The following is a 15,777-nucleotide window of genomic DNA, read 5'->3' on the forward strand; positions in this document are numbered from 1 at the left end:
TAATACTAGTATACGAAAACCAACTAAATGGTATTTAATCTCACTTTATCCTATACCAAAGGCAGATAAATAATGTGGCCAGTCTATGACCTATAGAGGTTTAAGCATGTACATGCCCCATTGATAAGCTCATTATTGTGCGAGCCATTTCTTTCCCATACAAACCAGTTCCTTCAGTTTGGAAGCAAGATTCTGCTTGATCAACAAGGTGCCTTTCAATGGTGCTGCAAATCAATTATATTCTCAGTTTTGTTTGAGCTTCTATGAAGACGGCTGTCCCCTCCCCCATGTCCACTTTCTTGGGTATTCATGTGTACTAGACCTAGACTTAGAGTGTTAGCCAATGCAACTTATGGCCATGGTAGCAGAGGCAGAACATCCTTTCAAATACAGCTGCCTAATGTAACCTAACAAGCAGGCAGCCGGCTTGCGAAGTTAAGACCCTTGGCATGTTTCTCAAACTGTGCAGTTTTATTTTGCTATTTTATTGTGGGCAGCTCACACACAGTAATTCAGCAAAGCTTGCTTAGCACATAGAACAATAAGGCAGAGGGAAGAGAGTGAATTCACTTATTAAAAACTAAATTTATTTAGATTCTAGGGTCTTACGTGCCAAAACCACAAAATGATTATGAGGCGCACTAAAGTTGTTGACTCCAGATTAACCCTGACCACCTGGTGTTCCTTAATGTGCACTTAAATCTAAGTATACGAGTGTTTTTGCATTTCACTTCCACTGAGATGTGGGTGCCATGGCTGGGATCGAACTCGCAGCCTCGAGCTCAGCAGTGTAATGCCATGGGGCTCCTGCTTTGCCCAGGGGGCACTGCGAAAATGGTGCTCAAAAGCGCCCTCTGTTCTGAACTGGGTAGTACCAAGCTCGATCGTCTGCTTTGGAAAGCTTTGTTTACAATATGGACCCGCCACTTTCGGTTGCATTGTACCACGGCTTGCAGCGAATATCAGGTGCTGAAAATTTTTTCAGGGGTGGCACGCTGTGTAAAGGCAAGAAATTATGCAACGCCGAATACATGTATGCCGTTCAAGAAATAAGTGGCTAAGTTTTAGCGTGGTGTCAATCGCAAGTGAAGCGAGGTGTGTACGAAGTTGAACTTCAGGTAAGGTTTGCATGCTGCTAGATTCAGGCGCACAAATGTGAGGAAATGCTTGCTATAAATGATTCACCGCAGCGATAAGCAGACAGCATGTGTACAAAACTGCTTAGCGCACGACGGTGCGCACTGCGATGGCAGCACTCTTTCAACATGCCGCGAAACAGTGAGCCTGCGCTGTAGTTATGCCTGCGCTGTAGTAGCGGCCATTTGTCCCTTTAGCAACTGATAAATAACTGATGGAATGCATATGAGCTCACAGTAACCTCGTGCGCTGCTCGCTTGATGTAGCTTTTAATGACAGCACTCGAACATCGACGAGCTGTAATCAATACTACCTTGCTACGCTGCCTCAACATGCTGGCTTGAGGTTATGAGCACATTTAACTCTCTAACCTGTGCTGCTCGTAGTGGGGTAGTGAATTGTCACCGAATCAGCCTGGCCATTTGTGGTGATTTGCACATACCTGGTCACTTCACCACTTCGCATCGGTCGAATTGTTCATTGTTGCTGTGGCCGGGTCTCGAATCGTGAATTACCAGCCATGCCTGCTGCTATGTTGATCTGCCATTTAATAGTGATTATCTGAAGTGAGATGCTGGACTTGACCTGTAAATTATATACTGCATCTCTCATTTTTGCTACTTGCTGTGTTGTGCATTTCCTAGACATGGTCTGCAAATTATGCTATGCATCTCTCTTTTCAGTGCTTGCTGTGTTGAGCATTCCTTTGACATGATCTGTGAATTATGCTATGCATCTCTCACTTTTTGCTGCTTGCTGTGTTGTGCATTCCCAACTTTTTGGTACTTGCCACGGTACACTTTTCGCTGCTTTGCTGTTTGGTGTGGCACAGCTGCCTATGTAAGGACGTACGAGGCAACCTGTGTTGTAGAAAGCACGAATCCTCATTCTACGCATGCACATGCAGCTGTTCCCTGCGTATATGCATTTCAGCTTTCGCCTCAGCGTGCCATAATCTCAACCAAATGCACATGTAAGGCTGGCCTGGGCAAATGCAAGCATGCTGCTGCTGTAGTGCTCTAGGCGAATGAGTGCCAACCGGCATCATGTACAGAGATTCCAGCGCGACTAACTAAAGTTATCCAGCTAGCCCGACGCTCCGCTCTGTGAGGCCTTGAAGGAAGATGGTAGAATCTGATGTCGGGATTCAGGCCTTCTTGTTCATGGCAGCCCACGACGCAGCAGTAATGACGGTGACGCTTTCTTGAGGCTGAGCCGCTACTATACCTCAAACTCCAACGCAAGACGCCCATAGCCCCTGGGCTGCCCCACTGGGTAACTCACTTGTTCCAGCTCTCTACGCAGCCTTGCCACTCGATGTCGTGCCCGGCCCACATCTGAGCGCAGCAGCTCAGGATCCAGTGAGCTAGCACGCGACGCCACTGATGTGCAGGAGGAGTGCAGGGAAGTGGTCGAGCTGCCTTGCAGTGAGAGACCCTTTAGGGCACCTGACAGGTGGTCAAACTCGTCTTGCGCGAGGGCTAGTCGCTGGTGCTTGACATCCACCATCTCACGTTTAGCCTGCAACAAAGGAAGCATGGTTCACATGTAACGCCTGCCCTATAATATACAGTTGAACAGCATAATCTCTTATGCAGATGAAAACACAAAAGTCAAGAAGAAGCAGGACAAAGGTGGAACAAATGCTGACATATACTGTGCACCAATCAGGAATTTACCAAAAATATGAGGTGAAATTTTGCAATGCTTACAGAAACAAAGAAAATTACTTCAAGTAAATTATAAAATAATGCATTTGGTATGCTCCCTCAGAAGCTCTAACAGAAGCATAAAAAGAATTGCAATATTGATTTTATTTCTGTGCTTCAATTTAAATTTCCCATTTTCTACAATTTTTGTAAACTATAGTTGAGAGCCTAAAGAAAAGGTCTATTTCCTGCAACCACTAGAATGAAATTTATTTTTTGTGACAAATCTCATTTGAATTGATTCAGCAGTCACATGATGGGAGCCTTTCTATATTTAACATGTGTTTGAAAAAAAAGAAAAAAATATGGAAAAGAAATCCCCATGTTTCGCCCCCTCCTCCCCAGCTTTGTATCAAATACAAATCTAAAGCTATGCAGCAAAGATACAGAGGTGAAAATTTTCCACAAAAAGCTACAACAATGAAATTATGTTTAGGTCGCTGGTCAAAAAAGAAACAAACAATAGAAAAAAAATGATAAAGAATAACATGCACTCACTGCAAGATCATCCTGAGCAGTAAGCAGGTACTCTTTGAGCATAGCCTCTTGAAGTTGCCTCCATTGTTGCCTGGGGTCTTCAATTTGATTTGTTTCTAGCACAGGAACAAAATAGCATAATAAGAACAAATATAACCAAAATCAAAAGGCCTCAAAAGCTCAAAAGACCTCAAAAGGCAAGCCACTATCCTTTGCTTTTTGATAGATCAGGCCTGCCAACATACTCTTTGCTCAACTAACATGGCAGGTCACGCAATTAAACTTCTGCTGCTTCACTGCCATGCAAGGCACGGACAAAAGTAGCTTATAAATGACAGCTGCTCGTTTTCATGATAAATTAATGTCTTTTAATGTTCTGGCAAGCATAACATCACTTTCTTCGTGGGCACTTCATAAATGATAAGACAGCAATTGTATGCCTGTGGCCAAAAGATAAGAGAGCCTCAGTGTCTTGATGGGATTTCCTCAACCACATTAAACTGCAACTTTGTATTGACACATGCAGGCAGGGATGTGTGCATGCTCAGGCACATTTAAGAACTGCTTGACATTTAAATTCTTGAACAAGAGAAACACAGCTGGAAGATGATAAACTGCTTCAAGTGCTATAACAAAGAAAGTGGGTTGCCAACTGCAAAGACTAGGCAAGTATTTAGAGAGATTATTTACTGTTGCAAAAAGTGACCAACAACCAAAAATACAGTACCATGGGGACATTGGGTATGATTTACATTTACATGCATTTGGCTATACAAAATGGATCGGGAAAAAAAAATCACTTCCACAAACTATCACGGAAGCACAAATCAAGATTGGTATGATGATTCATCAATTATTGGCCATTGTAACGCACTGCATGTTGTTAGGTCAGCGAACAGAAACCCGTTTTACAGTAGTGCTGAGCACAGCCAGGGGGCATTCTTCGCCACTGAAGATTGTGCCACATGGTCTGTGACCCCATAAGGAAAGCAATTTTTTGTTTATATTTTAACAGTTACTGAAACTGCAGGCATCCTTGGTTTCTATTTACAGTGCTCTTACAAAAATAATACTCACTTACAAACACTGATGAAGCTACTTAAAGGGACACTAAAGGCAAATACGAAGCCAATGTGGACTTAAAATACCATTCCAGAAACCTTACACTGTGTTTGTTTCGTTTCGTGTCAAGAAAAGACTTAGTTTACGAGAAAATTGTGCATACATTTAGTGCAATTCAAATTGCCCACCACTGAGCGTGTAGTGGTGACGTTGCACACACTATCACCGCCATTTACTGCCATCGGGGAGTAAAACGGCACCCGAAAGGGGGCCCTATCGTTTTCTGCGCAAACAGAAATGTGCGGCCATGGAGAAACCAAGCCAAGATAGTGCACTGGATTTGCTGCTGCAGCTGCTCTTGGTCAAGTGGTGTGGACCGTTTGGGAATCCAGCAACACCACATGGAGGCAGCATTCTCTGCTCCTTGCATTTTATGCTAATTTTGCGAGGGAGCAAAACCAGCGCATCACTACGCAATAATAAAACTATTGAAATGCGAAAGTGTAGCAGGTGCAGGGTGGAGAAAACGAAACCTCTCGACCGCCCGCATAGTTGTCAAGGGTAACTCCAATTAACTTTTTTCCCCTAAAGATTGAATAGAACTGGACAAGCAGCATTTTCCTTTTGTCTTATAATTCAATACAATGATCTTTTTATTACGAGTGGTTCAGTACTAGTAACATAAATTTTATGAAGAGTGCCTTGGTCATCGGACTAGTACTTGGATGTCCCGGAAAAGTATTTAATCGTGTTCTACATTTACCTGAATTTCTCAATTACTAAAGCTCAGTTTGAGAAAATATTGATGCCTCAGGTGTTCTCGAGCACTAAACTATCACTACTTTAGCTTGATTTAATATTTGCCTTTAGTGTCCCTTTAAGCATGCTTTAAACTGCCAGTCAGGCTGAAATTTGCACACAATGCATGCAGTTACACAAAGTGCGTGAATATGATAAAGAATAAAAAAAAATTGCCAAGGACACTGCATCTAAGAACTACTTCCAAGAAGCAGGTGTACATGTTAGGACTACACATCACATTTCAAGAAGTTGGTACGCTACATAAACAGAAATGCCTGCAGTTGAAAAATTGAAATGTTAACTTGTTCAGAGCCAAACACCTCTCTGCATGTAAAAAATTGGGGTGGTCTTTTGGCAGAAAAGGAAGGTTTTGTGTAAATTTGCCCGCACAACGAGCTACGACTCAGATGCCTAGGGCATGAAACAAGCTTGAAAGATGGCAATCTTTAAGGTGTAGATCATGTGATGGCAGATATCAAGCATTGATTGATTAATGGGTTTTCATGGCTCAAGGGCCAGTTCAGGCCAAAGAGCACCAAACCCACGTAGTATTACAGAGGTAAAAGCAGAGGTGGTGTGACAATGGTTAGATGATTCAATGCTCATGTAAAATTTTGGTTCAGGAACTTTGGCAGCTGTCCAATTCATAAGCATGAACCAATAAAAAACAGGGCATGAGGACAGACTAAAAACACTTTAGTGTGTTTTTGTGCCCCGTATCTCTTTGTTCCTTTTAAATTTCCTGCCTCAGAAGCATCAAAAATCCACCAGATATCTTCTATCAGCCTGCATAATCCAGCCTTGTCACACAAATCATCTGGTACTTCACCAAGGCAATGGAAAAGTGCATGAGCGTGAAAAACTCACTGTTCGAATGGTCAACGTAGTAAACGCCAACTTGCTCATCGTAGCATTCCTCCCAGCCAAAGGGAAGTTCATTACCTAAGCAATCTGCAAATGACTGTGGCTTTGTCAACCTGGAGCCATTCAAAAAAACAGAACAATGGGGGGGCACTGATCAGACCCCACTGATAGCACAGGGAAAAACGAAGCAACCTTCCTGCAAATGGAAATGCACCCCCGCAACACCCCATACATTCCTCCCTTGTTAATGTTTATTTCGTGTTGTTTTTCCACCAATGGATTCATACCAACTAGCTCACATTCATACCCTTTTAACCACATACACATTTGCAGAATGACATGTGCAATTACAAGGTGAGACATGCACCAAGCTGAAGCATGAAGAGAATGCTATTAAAGATCTAAAGTGGGAAGATAATGGTGCTGCAGAAGACAGGTGACAAAAAATTGGCACATGCGCTGCTCTTTCATTTTCTATTTTTACTGGTATAACAAAGAAACAACACTTCATGCGGGCTGATTACAGCCATTTTTTGGTGAGTAGTGGGTAAGTGCTCATTCGAAGTGCTTGGCAGTGAACCTAATTGCCTATTCCCTTCGTAAGGTCAGCTAATCTATACAATACAGGTAAAATTCTGCCAGAAGCACTCACGAGTCACCTAATGAACTCCATTAAGATACTTTACTGTAGCATACAAATCCAAATTCACTCTCAATAATTAAAGCTCCTGCTTACAATTACCGACTTTATACAAGATTGCTTACAGTGACCTGTCAGGATAAAATTCACCTAAATTTATATGCCCACAGATAAAAAATAACAATAAAGACAAATCAATTAATGCTGCCAAGAAGTAGAAAGTGGCTTGAATAAGCTCTCAGGACAAAGATTTACTACCATCTCCAAGCTAAGCTCACAACATTTAAGGCAGACAGTGACAAATAACCAAGCCCAAGTACAATATGCTTCAGCCATGGACTGGATGATGACTTTTAAAGAAAAAAAATAAAAAATAAATAATGAATGTGGGAAGAACTCACGGAAGAAAAACAACAATGCACTGCTGCAGATTAAATAAGCAAAATAATTAAAAATTGCAGAAGGAACGCAGCATGCTGGTACCAGAATGCTTTTGCAGTGACATAGCATAAAGGTATGTCATACTTTTTATATATTGCCTAAGTTTATTATTATATTTGTTTTGGAATAAAATATTGTATATATGCAAAATAAAATAAGTGCAGTGAATGTTACTGTCTCTACACAGGGTAAAAGGTAGGTCCTGAATAAATGCATGACTCCTCAGGTTTCTTGCCTGTACTAAGCACAGATTAGGAGATAAAGAGGATATTTTAATTTTCCTATATGTAACTGATAAAACGTGAGCAACTTGTCTGTAAATAAGCCTTCCAAAAGAACTAAAATTCACTGTTGGCAAAATAGATGAATGACTATATCAAATATGCCTTTGGCTATTTCTGTAATGTAAGATTGCTGTAGTTAAAGTGAGCTTACGACGGGGCTGTGCAGATTGAAACAAGTTTTCTGGAAGTACTGGAGTTCAAGCACTCCTCCAACACACTAGCAGTGACTGCCCCCCCCCCCCCCCCAAAAAAAAGACGCGTTTTCAGAGTTCAGAGTGGCTGGTGATGGTGACAACAGTTAAAACCCTTAATGCACATGAGACACATGTGTCCCCGAATTTGAAACATCTCAATACTTGTTTTGCCCCTACAAACCTACTGAGGGCAATTTACAGAACTAGTTAGCTTCCATTATCAAAATAATTTCTTTCAATTGACAACTATATGACAAAACACTGACGAAACGGTGGTGGAGTTGCACTACAATTGACAAATTAAATACTAGTTTGGCAGATTTTTCTAATATATGTAGGAAGATAATGTATGGAACATGAAGTTTAATGATCTAGGGTTCTTAACTAATAAAGATTCTTTAATTTAAATGAGTACAAAATACTTTTTTACCAAGAAAGAGGCATTGGGACATATGTGTCCCAGTGTACCATGACAGAATGCTGGATGCCAACTGGCGGCGTTCGCTTGGGGGTGGCATTTTCATTTTCTAATAGCTGCTTGAAATTAATAAATTTGCATGTTTTGTGCCTTTACGTATGAGCTGGTTTATTTTAGATAAAAGCTGTTATTCTTAAATATTATGACAGGAAAACAAAGCAAATTTTTCATCTTCATACTGTAAGAAAAAAATTCCATAAGATTTTGCTGGACTACGACAATGAGCCTGCTTTACAACTTGACAAAAAGGATTTTTGACTACGTTCGTCCCGAAATAGAGGCAGAACAACCCAAGGAAACAGAATATTCAAAGGCACCGAAAAAGTGAAAGAGAGAAGGTGTGTCAGCCAAAAATCTCGCAACCACTGCTCCCAAAAACTATGTGTGTAATCAACAGGCCATCAAATGGAAGTAGACATCCAAAACAACAAATCAAAACTCATTGCTGCGTGTGATGCAGGGAAATATCTCCAGTGCAAACAACCAGCTGATCTTCATAACAAAAAAATATTTTACGTTATGAAGCTGGAGTGCTTCGTAAAAGTGCTTGTAAAAGATAGAATTTGGTATGCTGAGCAAAATGGGAACATCTTCATAACATTGGCAGAAAAAAATCAAGGTCTTTCAAGTTGTCAACCTTCTGGCAAGCTATCACGTCCTGTCTGCTGAAAGGTAACTTACAAAGCGGACTGGAAGTTAAAGAAAATACTGACTTCAAGTGTTCCTTGAATTCTTGGACATAGGAGTAAACATTGTCTACATCATGCACGTCAAACCGCAAGCTGACGAGCCTACTACGCCCGCTCTGACGTCGCTGCAGTTCTGCCAAGCAGTCGCAGTTTCTCATTGAAACTTTTTCATCTGAGAGCAGCGCATAAGTCTTGGGCAGATACACAAGAACATAAGAATGTGCTCAAGACAAGACACTTCCCCATGCCAAAACTCAAAAACCACATATTAACCTGCTGCAGCATTTGCAATGTTCACTTGCACTTCCCTATTCCAAGGAGCTTTACAGCAGCTAAGAAGCCCACGTAAATGTTCAACTCCCTTAAGTATGGTTCATAAGGACACATATGTTCCAAGGTACAACCTACAAGCTATCGGAAATATATTTTTGAAAAGCATTTCAGTATTGTTTCGAAGGCCCAAATAAAGAACAATATGCTACACATCGATAATTTCTCGGCTCATTCGCTTATGTACCTGAGCGGGTTAAAGAGAAATCAACCTTAATGTCAAATCTTACTTCAGTATGCTCAGGGGTCAAGTGCACAAAGCTGAAGTTCGCGACCACGGCGTGAAAACTGACGCAAGCAAGGAAAAAAAAAAGGGGGGGGGCGAGGGAACTGTCAGTCAAGTTATGGGCAACACAGAAAAACTGACACCACTCATAGATTACGAAGCCGTGGCACAGAGCAACCTCGTTTTTCCTTTCTCTCTCTTTTTTGTTTAATTCCTAGTGCGGACTGCGACCTGCTTCACGGCAGTGCACAGGAGCCGGCCACTTGCGGCGGGAACTCGCACCTCAGCTTATCGGTACGCGCATGCTGACGCTCATTCCAGGCGCGAAAAAAGAGAAATACAAAGCGCGGGCGAGAGAAAGTGAACGGAATTTCGGCGAGAGAAAAGGCACTACAACAAAAGCCGCGACGGCGACGCGCGCGCGAAGCGCGCTCTGCCATGCGTGTGTGTTTATTACGGCGTGCGGGGGGGGGGGGGGGGGGTGCCATTAGAGATAGGCGTCCGCCGAGCACCGCTAACATTCCTCGCGCTGACGTTTCACCCGTTCTCATTGACATCATTTTTTCGGGCCCTTTTCTTGGAATGCGAAGGAAGCGCTGGCTTGGGCCACCGCCGTCTCTCATGCCTTCCTTCTTTTCCTACGCGTATCTAAAAACGCTCACACTCGCGGGCGACCCTATCGTGCACGGCGGCACCCGTTTCCGTGTGTTCCGTGCGAGCCGCAGTATCTGAGCAAGACGACGAATGCGGCAAACTGCTGCTGCATTCTGTGCCAGCGCGTTCGGGACGTTCGACCTTCCTGAATGCACGCGGCAACTGACCTAGAACAGCGTTCGGCCTGCGCACCGGGAACAGCAAAATCGTGCGGGCGTACCTCGACGCCCGATCTTTGACGAGCCCAAGTTTCTAACACGGTAGACACAAGGAGCACTCGCAAGGACAGTGCTCAGGAGCGCCGAACAGCCGGCTGAAACAAGCAGACACCGCACGCGAGCACATGGGTGTCGATCGTCGGTCAACTTTGTTGCTCGCGAAAAACTTGCTTCGCAGACATACTGCCGACGCACTCGGAGTGAGCGTCTACGCCACCGACACGGAGGAGTCAAAAAGTTTTCGCCGAGTGGTTAACAAGGGTAGCAACACAGCGCATTCCGTCCGCTGTTGCCGAAACGCGATGGCATCACGCGTGCCAAACAAGCCGCATATTTTCTTTAGTCCTAGTCGCCGCGCTAAGTAGCTGCCGCGAGGCCCCGTCCTCGAAAGAAAAAGAAATGAATCATAATAAAAAAAATTGCCGCCGGTGCCGCTAGCTGCTCACGAAAGGCCTGTTCGGGGAAATGGGGACAGAATGTCGAATGTAATCCGAACCCTGGACCTCTTGTCACAGTACTCCTATGGTAACTTGTTTTTGTTGACGCAACACAACGCGCTCCAGCAAACCCGCATCTCATCTGTGTGCGGCAACGACATTCCTTCGAATGCTCCTCTTTCCTTTCATTTTTGTTTTTTATCTCTTCCTCGGTACATCCGAAATGGAAACGCCGTCGTTGAAGGCATTTTTTTCTGTGACATCCCGCAGAACACACAGTAGTTGTTGCCGACAACGAGTACGGCGCACATTCGGCGACGATCAAGCGCAAAAATCTGGAGAACATTGGGCCTTTAGCCCGAGGGGGCCTTCACGGGGAACGCACATTCCTTTGGCCGTACCCTCGCTTACCTGTCTCTAGGATCAATCCATGTCGTCTGTTTGTTGATGTGGTCGATGAAATAGATCTTGCCGTCGTAGTCGGTTCCGATGTCCCATCCGGAAGGTAGCGGGATTTCACCATTTCGTCTTTTCGGCATAATTTTCACGCCCCAAAGTGAAGAAATGATCGAAATTCCTTTCGCCAGACAGAACTAAACGCTACCTTCTGCCGCCATCTTGAATAGCACATTATCGTAGAAATGACGTTGGCGACGTCACAGAGGTAGTGGCCAATGTAAAGCGAGCATCCGATAACCGCGGTTCGCGGGACGCCGTTTAGCGCTTGCTTTTGCGAACGTCGAACAAGTTTCGAACGAAAGTATAACGGGAAACTTGACGCGATGCAATAATTTCGTTGCCTGTATTTATCGCTATAACACGTCTCAAACTTCAGCTGTGCTAGCCCCGGATACTAGCTTGGAGATACATACTACACATCACACAGTGCAAAAAAGAAGTGAGACCTCGGACGGGAAGAAACTGTTATTTATTGTGACATCATAGCATGGCCAGCATCAATGTTGACATGACACTATTACCTCATGAAGTTTTCCTAAAGAAATTCATCCGTGACTTTTGTGCTCGTTTCTTTACAGAGACGAATTAGTGAAATTGTGTGACATTTCTGATAAGATTTTGTGCCAGCCAATTTAATGTTTCAATGCCTGCAGTTCCCACGTTTTTGCTGGACAACTCAAAAATAAACCACATGCGGTCAAGAGCGGAGACACCGTAGCAGAACCAGCAGATGTATGTGCGCACAAACAGGAACATGGCTGTATTTTGTCACGTGATAAGTTTTATCCAATGAAACGCTCTATATGTATATATCTGTATGTCTGAAGGTGAGGTTGTACCCTACTCTTGATATGTAAATGCTCCGCAGTCAGCGCTGATGCGGCGATTCACGCGTTCACGTTGGCGAGCAGCCGATCGGCTGGTAGGTTCGCTTCGTGTATCCACAGATCATCGAAACGCAATTTAAATGTTTAGTGTACTTATCTGCCCGTAGCCCGGACTGCGACCGTGGCAGAGTTGTAGGAAGCAGACAAGCCGCCTCTGCATTTTTACACGCAGGTCAGTATATGGTTCCGATTCGTAAAATTCAAGTCTTGCTGTTGCAGTTACTATTGCGTGGTTTGCGTGTCTTCCCCGTGCTGTACTAAACGTTTGTCGTTGACCGTGGATTTGCTACGCCTCCTTGCTCCCCATTCTCCGAGTTTTTGCTACGCAGAGTTGCCTGCTGAGCATTAATGGTATTTGACTGTGCCAAGAGCAGAGTGCAACAAACGCTTAAAGAGGCAAACTGTCGGGCTTCTTGTGCAGCACGGTAGCTTGTGGTGACGTAGATGTGTTCCCAGCCGTGCTTTTCTTGCTGAACATTCTTCTCCAGGCATGGATCAACCGCGGACGGCTGGCCGTGGCAGAGGTGGACGCGGCCGCCAGAGACGAGATGATTCCGAGAAAAGATACAATGCTTGGGGAGTGCCTTTGCAAACACAACGAACAGCATTACCGGCTTCGTCAAGAGCTGCGAGGAATGGAGACGCCGACACGAAGTCTTCAGCGCCGGTGGTTAACCGGAAATTCGAAGAAGCCTGTGCTAAAATACAGGCGAACGTGGAAAAATTTCTGCCACAGTCTCGAGACGATCGGTCGTCTTCAGAGGAAGAGCTTGAGACGGAGGGAATCCTTTCTCGCGTCGTTGGTTCTTACTCAGGTCGGTGTGCATTTTAACAAGCCCTTAAGTGTCTGTGCGCCAAGGTGGTTTGGTCGGAAGGCGTTAAATGGAAAAATGCTTGTATTCGAAGGAAAGGTACGTGGGGCAATATATGCGATGGGGACCACTGACATTTGCTACGTGTAAAAGAAATCGAAGCGCATCCTACATTTTTCACAAGCTCTTTGCTGAGAAATATCGAATACTGTAGAGTCTGCTACCACTACTATTGCCAGTCATCATGTATGAAAAATGTATAAGTTGGCACATAACAGAATAGCTGTCAGCATGAATGTAAGGATGTAGTGGGTGCTGGGTTTCATCATTCTTTCTGTTACCGTCTTCAGCCCACTGCTCAAATTCAAGATGTTTAATTTGTTACCAAGTGGTGCAAGTGTTGGTTCTCTTGAGTTCTCATGCATAATTTCGTAAAATGTAGTACTAGACTTGTTTAAATTAGGCTTACATGAATTTTTTCGTAGCTGCAACTGCTTGTTTTACTCATATCAAATTTGCCGTTCGCTTTTTCTCACACTGGAAGTGAAAGCAGGGGAGGATATATGCAGGACATTCGTAACAATGCCTAAGACAGTCACTACAAGTGCTTTGTGGGGTTTTACTTCGGTCATGGTCACTGTAAAAGAAATAACCTCAGGGTCCGCTTCTTGTTGTCTTCTCAAAGCTGAAGTGACATGCGTGGGTCTCATGGTCTGCCATTGTAGGCTGTTTTTTTAGGATTTCGCACAACAGTGTTTTACAGAGCATTGCTTTCATCACTGTGGCTGAAGAATGCCAACAGTGAGACTGATGACGGCCCCTTCCAGCACTTCCTCCCTATATGTACATATACAGGGCATTTCAGCGAACACTTTCAAAAATCTTTAAGAGTTGCCTGTGGCAGATATTACAATTCTAGTTCATGAGCTGGTCTACTCGAAGCGGCGGACAATACTTGCACAAGAAATTGAGATGCAAAATCTACTAATTAATAAAAATGCACTAATTACGTTTTTAATGAATTACATTGTGGCCCATATTGCAATTTACAAATTCTAGCCGTGGAGTTCGCAAGGCAGATCCATTTGTAACGAATTTTCGAGATCACACCAGTTTCGAGATATAAATTCCCGAACTTTGCGGAGAAATGCATTGGCGTTCCAGTTAATTTTTTAACAAAATGTCGTTTCACACACTGAAGCACACAAGTAACTGGAACACCAATGCATTTCTCCGCAAAGTTCGGGAACTTATGTCTCGAAACTGGTGTCGTCCTGAGAATTCGTTCCAAGTGAATCCCCCTTGTGAAGTCCACTGCTAGCATTTGTAAATTGCAATATGGGTCATAACATAATTAGCTAAAAAGTTAACTCGTGAATTCTTGTTTATTAGTCGATTTTGCATTTAATTTTTTTGTGCAAGTCTTGTCCGCTGCTTCGAGTACACCGGCTCGTAAACTATAATAGTGATATCTGCCACAGGCAACCTTTAAAAAAATGTGAAAGGGTTTGCTGAAACACCCTGTATATAAGCATGTGCACAATATACATGCACCATGTGTTTCTCGTAATGGAACCAAACTTTCAAAGTAAAGTGGCACATTTTAGACTAATAAGATCAACAATATCTCATTCATAGTTATCCTGAGTTACTAAATTTTTGGAAGTGTGATAATTTAGGTAATTAGCTACCTTTTATTATCTAAAATGCCAGACATTTGCTTTAGGGCATAAGTCATGCTTCCAAAATTGTAGGGTGCGCTCAAAGCATAGGCAGAAAGTTTTCATTTTTCCCAGGAGGTGGCTGAGGCCCAATCAGCTTACAGAATATATATATATATATATATATATATATATATATATATATATATATACTTAATATGACCACCAAAGATAAGCCCTTATGTGAGTAGTTACAAGACCTCATAGTAAGAGATAAAGTTCAATTTTGGAGCCCGAGTCCGCGCCACCAAGAGACTCAAGAGACTCGTGTCTCTCGGATGAGCCATACGACAAGGGAATTCAGGTAAACACTTAAGGATGATATATGTGTTTTGTGTGTATTAAGTCGCACAAATACACATCAATGAGAAGAGCCATGTAACGCCTTCTGAATCTTTTAATACATACACACAATCAAGAAATATTTCCTTGACAAAAGGCCATTTGAAAAGATAAGACATGACATACATAAAAATTGCACTACGTATAACAATTTCTGAACACAACTTATGACCATAATTATTAGCATAAGGCAATGGGACTCCATAACGCAATAGTTTAATTACTTGTCAGAGCATGCCTTATGCCATTGGCTTCATTCCTTTCCCTTCACTGGAATAAAATATTATACGGTAATAAGTTATCAGGCACACAAATGAACAACCATATTAATAAATAATTCAATATATAATAAAACACAGCAATATCTCAAAAGTGCAAAAAGACATGAGAGCAAGTAGGAACACTGTGGATTGCGTTATTGAGCAGCTGATAAAGCATGTGAGAAGTAAAAATTGATAAGGAAAATGCATAGCATAGGCTGGAGGTATTTACAAATAGCAAAACCAAGCCTCTTTGCATACTCACCCTACTTGCTCTGTTATGTAGCCGATTCTCGTTCCTTTGTAGGACTTCATGCGTTTTCTAAGCCAGGTGGTTTGCTTGAAGCTTCCCTCACTGTCTCCTTGCATCGTTTTAGCGCCTGATAAATTTTCCCAACCGAATACTTCATGTATGCCTTACTCTCTCTGTGTAAAACTGGCACCCTGGTACAGAATGGATGACAGCTATGCGATAGCTCCCCACTTCTTTCTTTTATCAAGACTCATCGCCATGCAACGTTCAAGAAGGTGGACCCCTCCATTAGAACGAAAGCAAACAATTTTCCGGATTAGTCAGTTACGCCAGATACGCAAGACAGCCGCAAAGAACCATATGCACATTTTCTCAGAGTTTGTAGTATCTGCACTTGGTTGT

At 43.0% G+C, this 15,777-nt stretch overlaps 2 protein-coding genes across 3 annotated transcripts in view; one reads left to right on the forward strand and one right to left on the reverse strand.

Annotated features, from left to right (window-relative positions):
• Nucleotides 1-11,494, reverse strand: part of kibra (WW and C2 domain containing protein kibra) — a 54,575-nt gene extending 43,081 nt beyond the window's left edge. For both annotated transcript variants that reach the window (XM_065428025.2, XM_065428024.2), the window contains exons 1-4: nucleotides 11,053-11,494; nucleotides 6,054-6,163; nucleotides 3,345-3,439; nucleotides 2,422-2,658 (exon numbers count right to left, since the gene is read on the reverse strand). In XM_065428025.2, the coding sequence (XP_065284097.2) occupies nucleotides 2,422-2,658; nucleotides 3,345-3,439; nucleotides 6,054-6,163; nucleotides 11,053-11,180 (570 nt within the window). In that variant the 5' untranslated portion in view covers nucleotides 11,181-11,494. The remainder of the gene's footprint in view (nucleotides 1-2,421; nucleotides 2,659-3,344; nucleotides 3,440-6,053; nucleotides 6,164-11,052) is intronic.
• A 467-nt stretch (nucleotides 11,495-11,961) lies between these two features.
• Nucleotides 11,962-15,777, forward strand: part of LOC135898858 (NF-X1-type zinc finger protein NFXL1-like) — a 62,033-nt gene continuing 58,217 nt past the window's right edge. Inside the window, exons 1-2 of the mRNA XM_065428027.2 lie at nucleotides 11,962-12,159; nucleotides 12,476-12,802. Coding sequence (XP_065284099.2) covers nucleotides 12,478-12,802 — 325 coding nt within the window. The 5' untranslated portion in view covers nucleotides 11,962-12,159; nucleotides 12,476-12,477. The remainder of the gene's footprint in view (nucleotides 12,160-12,475; nucleotides 12,803-15,777) is intronic.

Source organism: Dermacentor albipictus, chromosome 3 (genome assembly GCF_038994185.2).
Source record: "Dermacentor albipictus isolate Rhodes 1998 colony chromosome 3, USDA_Dalb.pri_finalv2, whole genome shotgun sequence".
NCBI lineage: Eukaryota > Metazoa > Arthropoda > Arachnida > Ixodida > Ixodidae > Dermacentor > Dermacentor albipictus.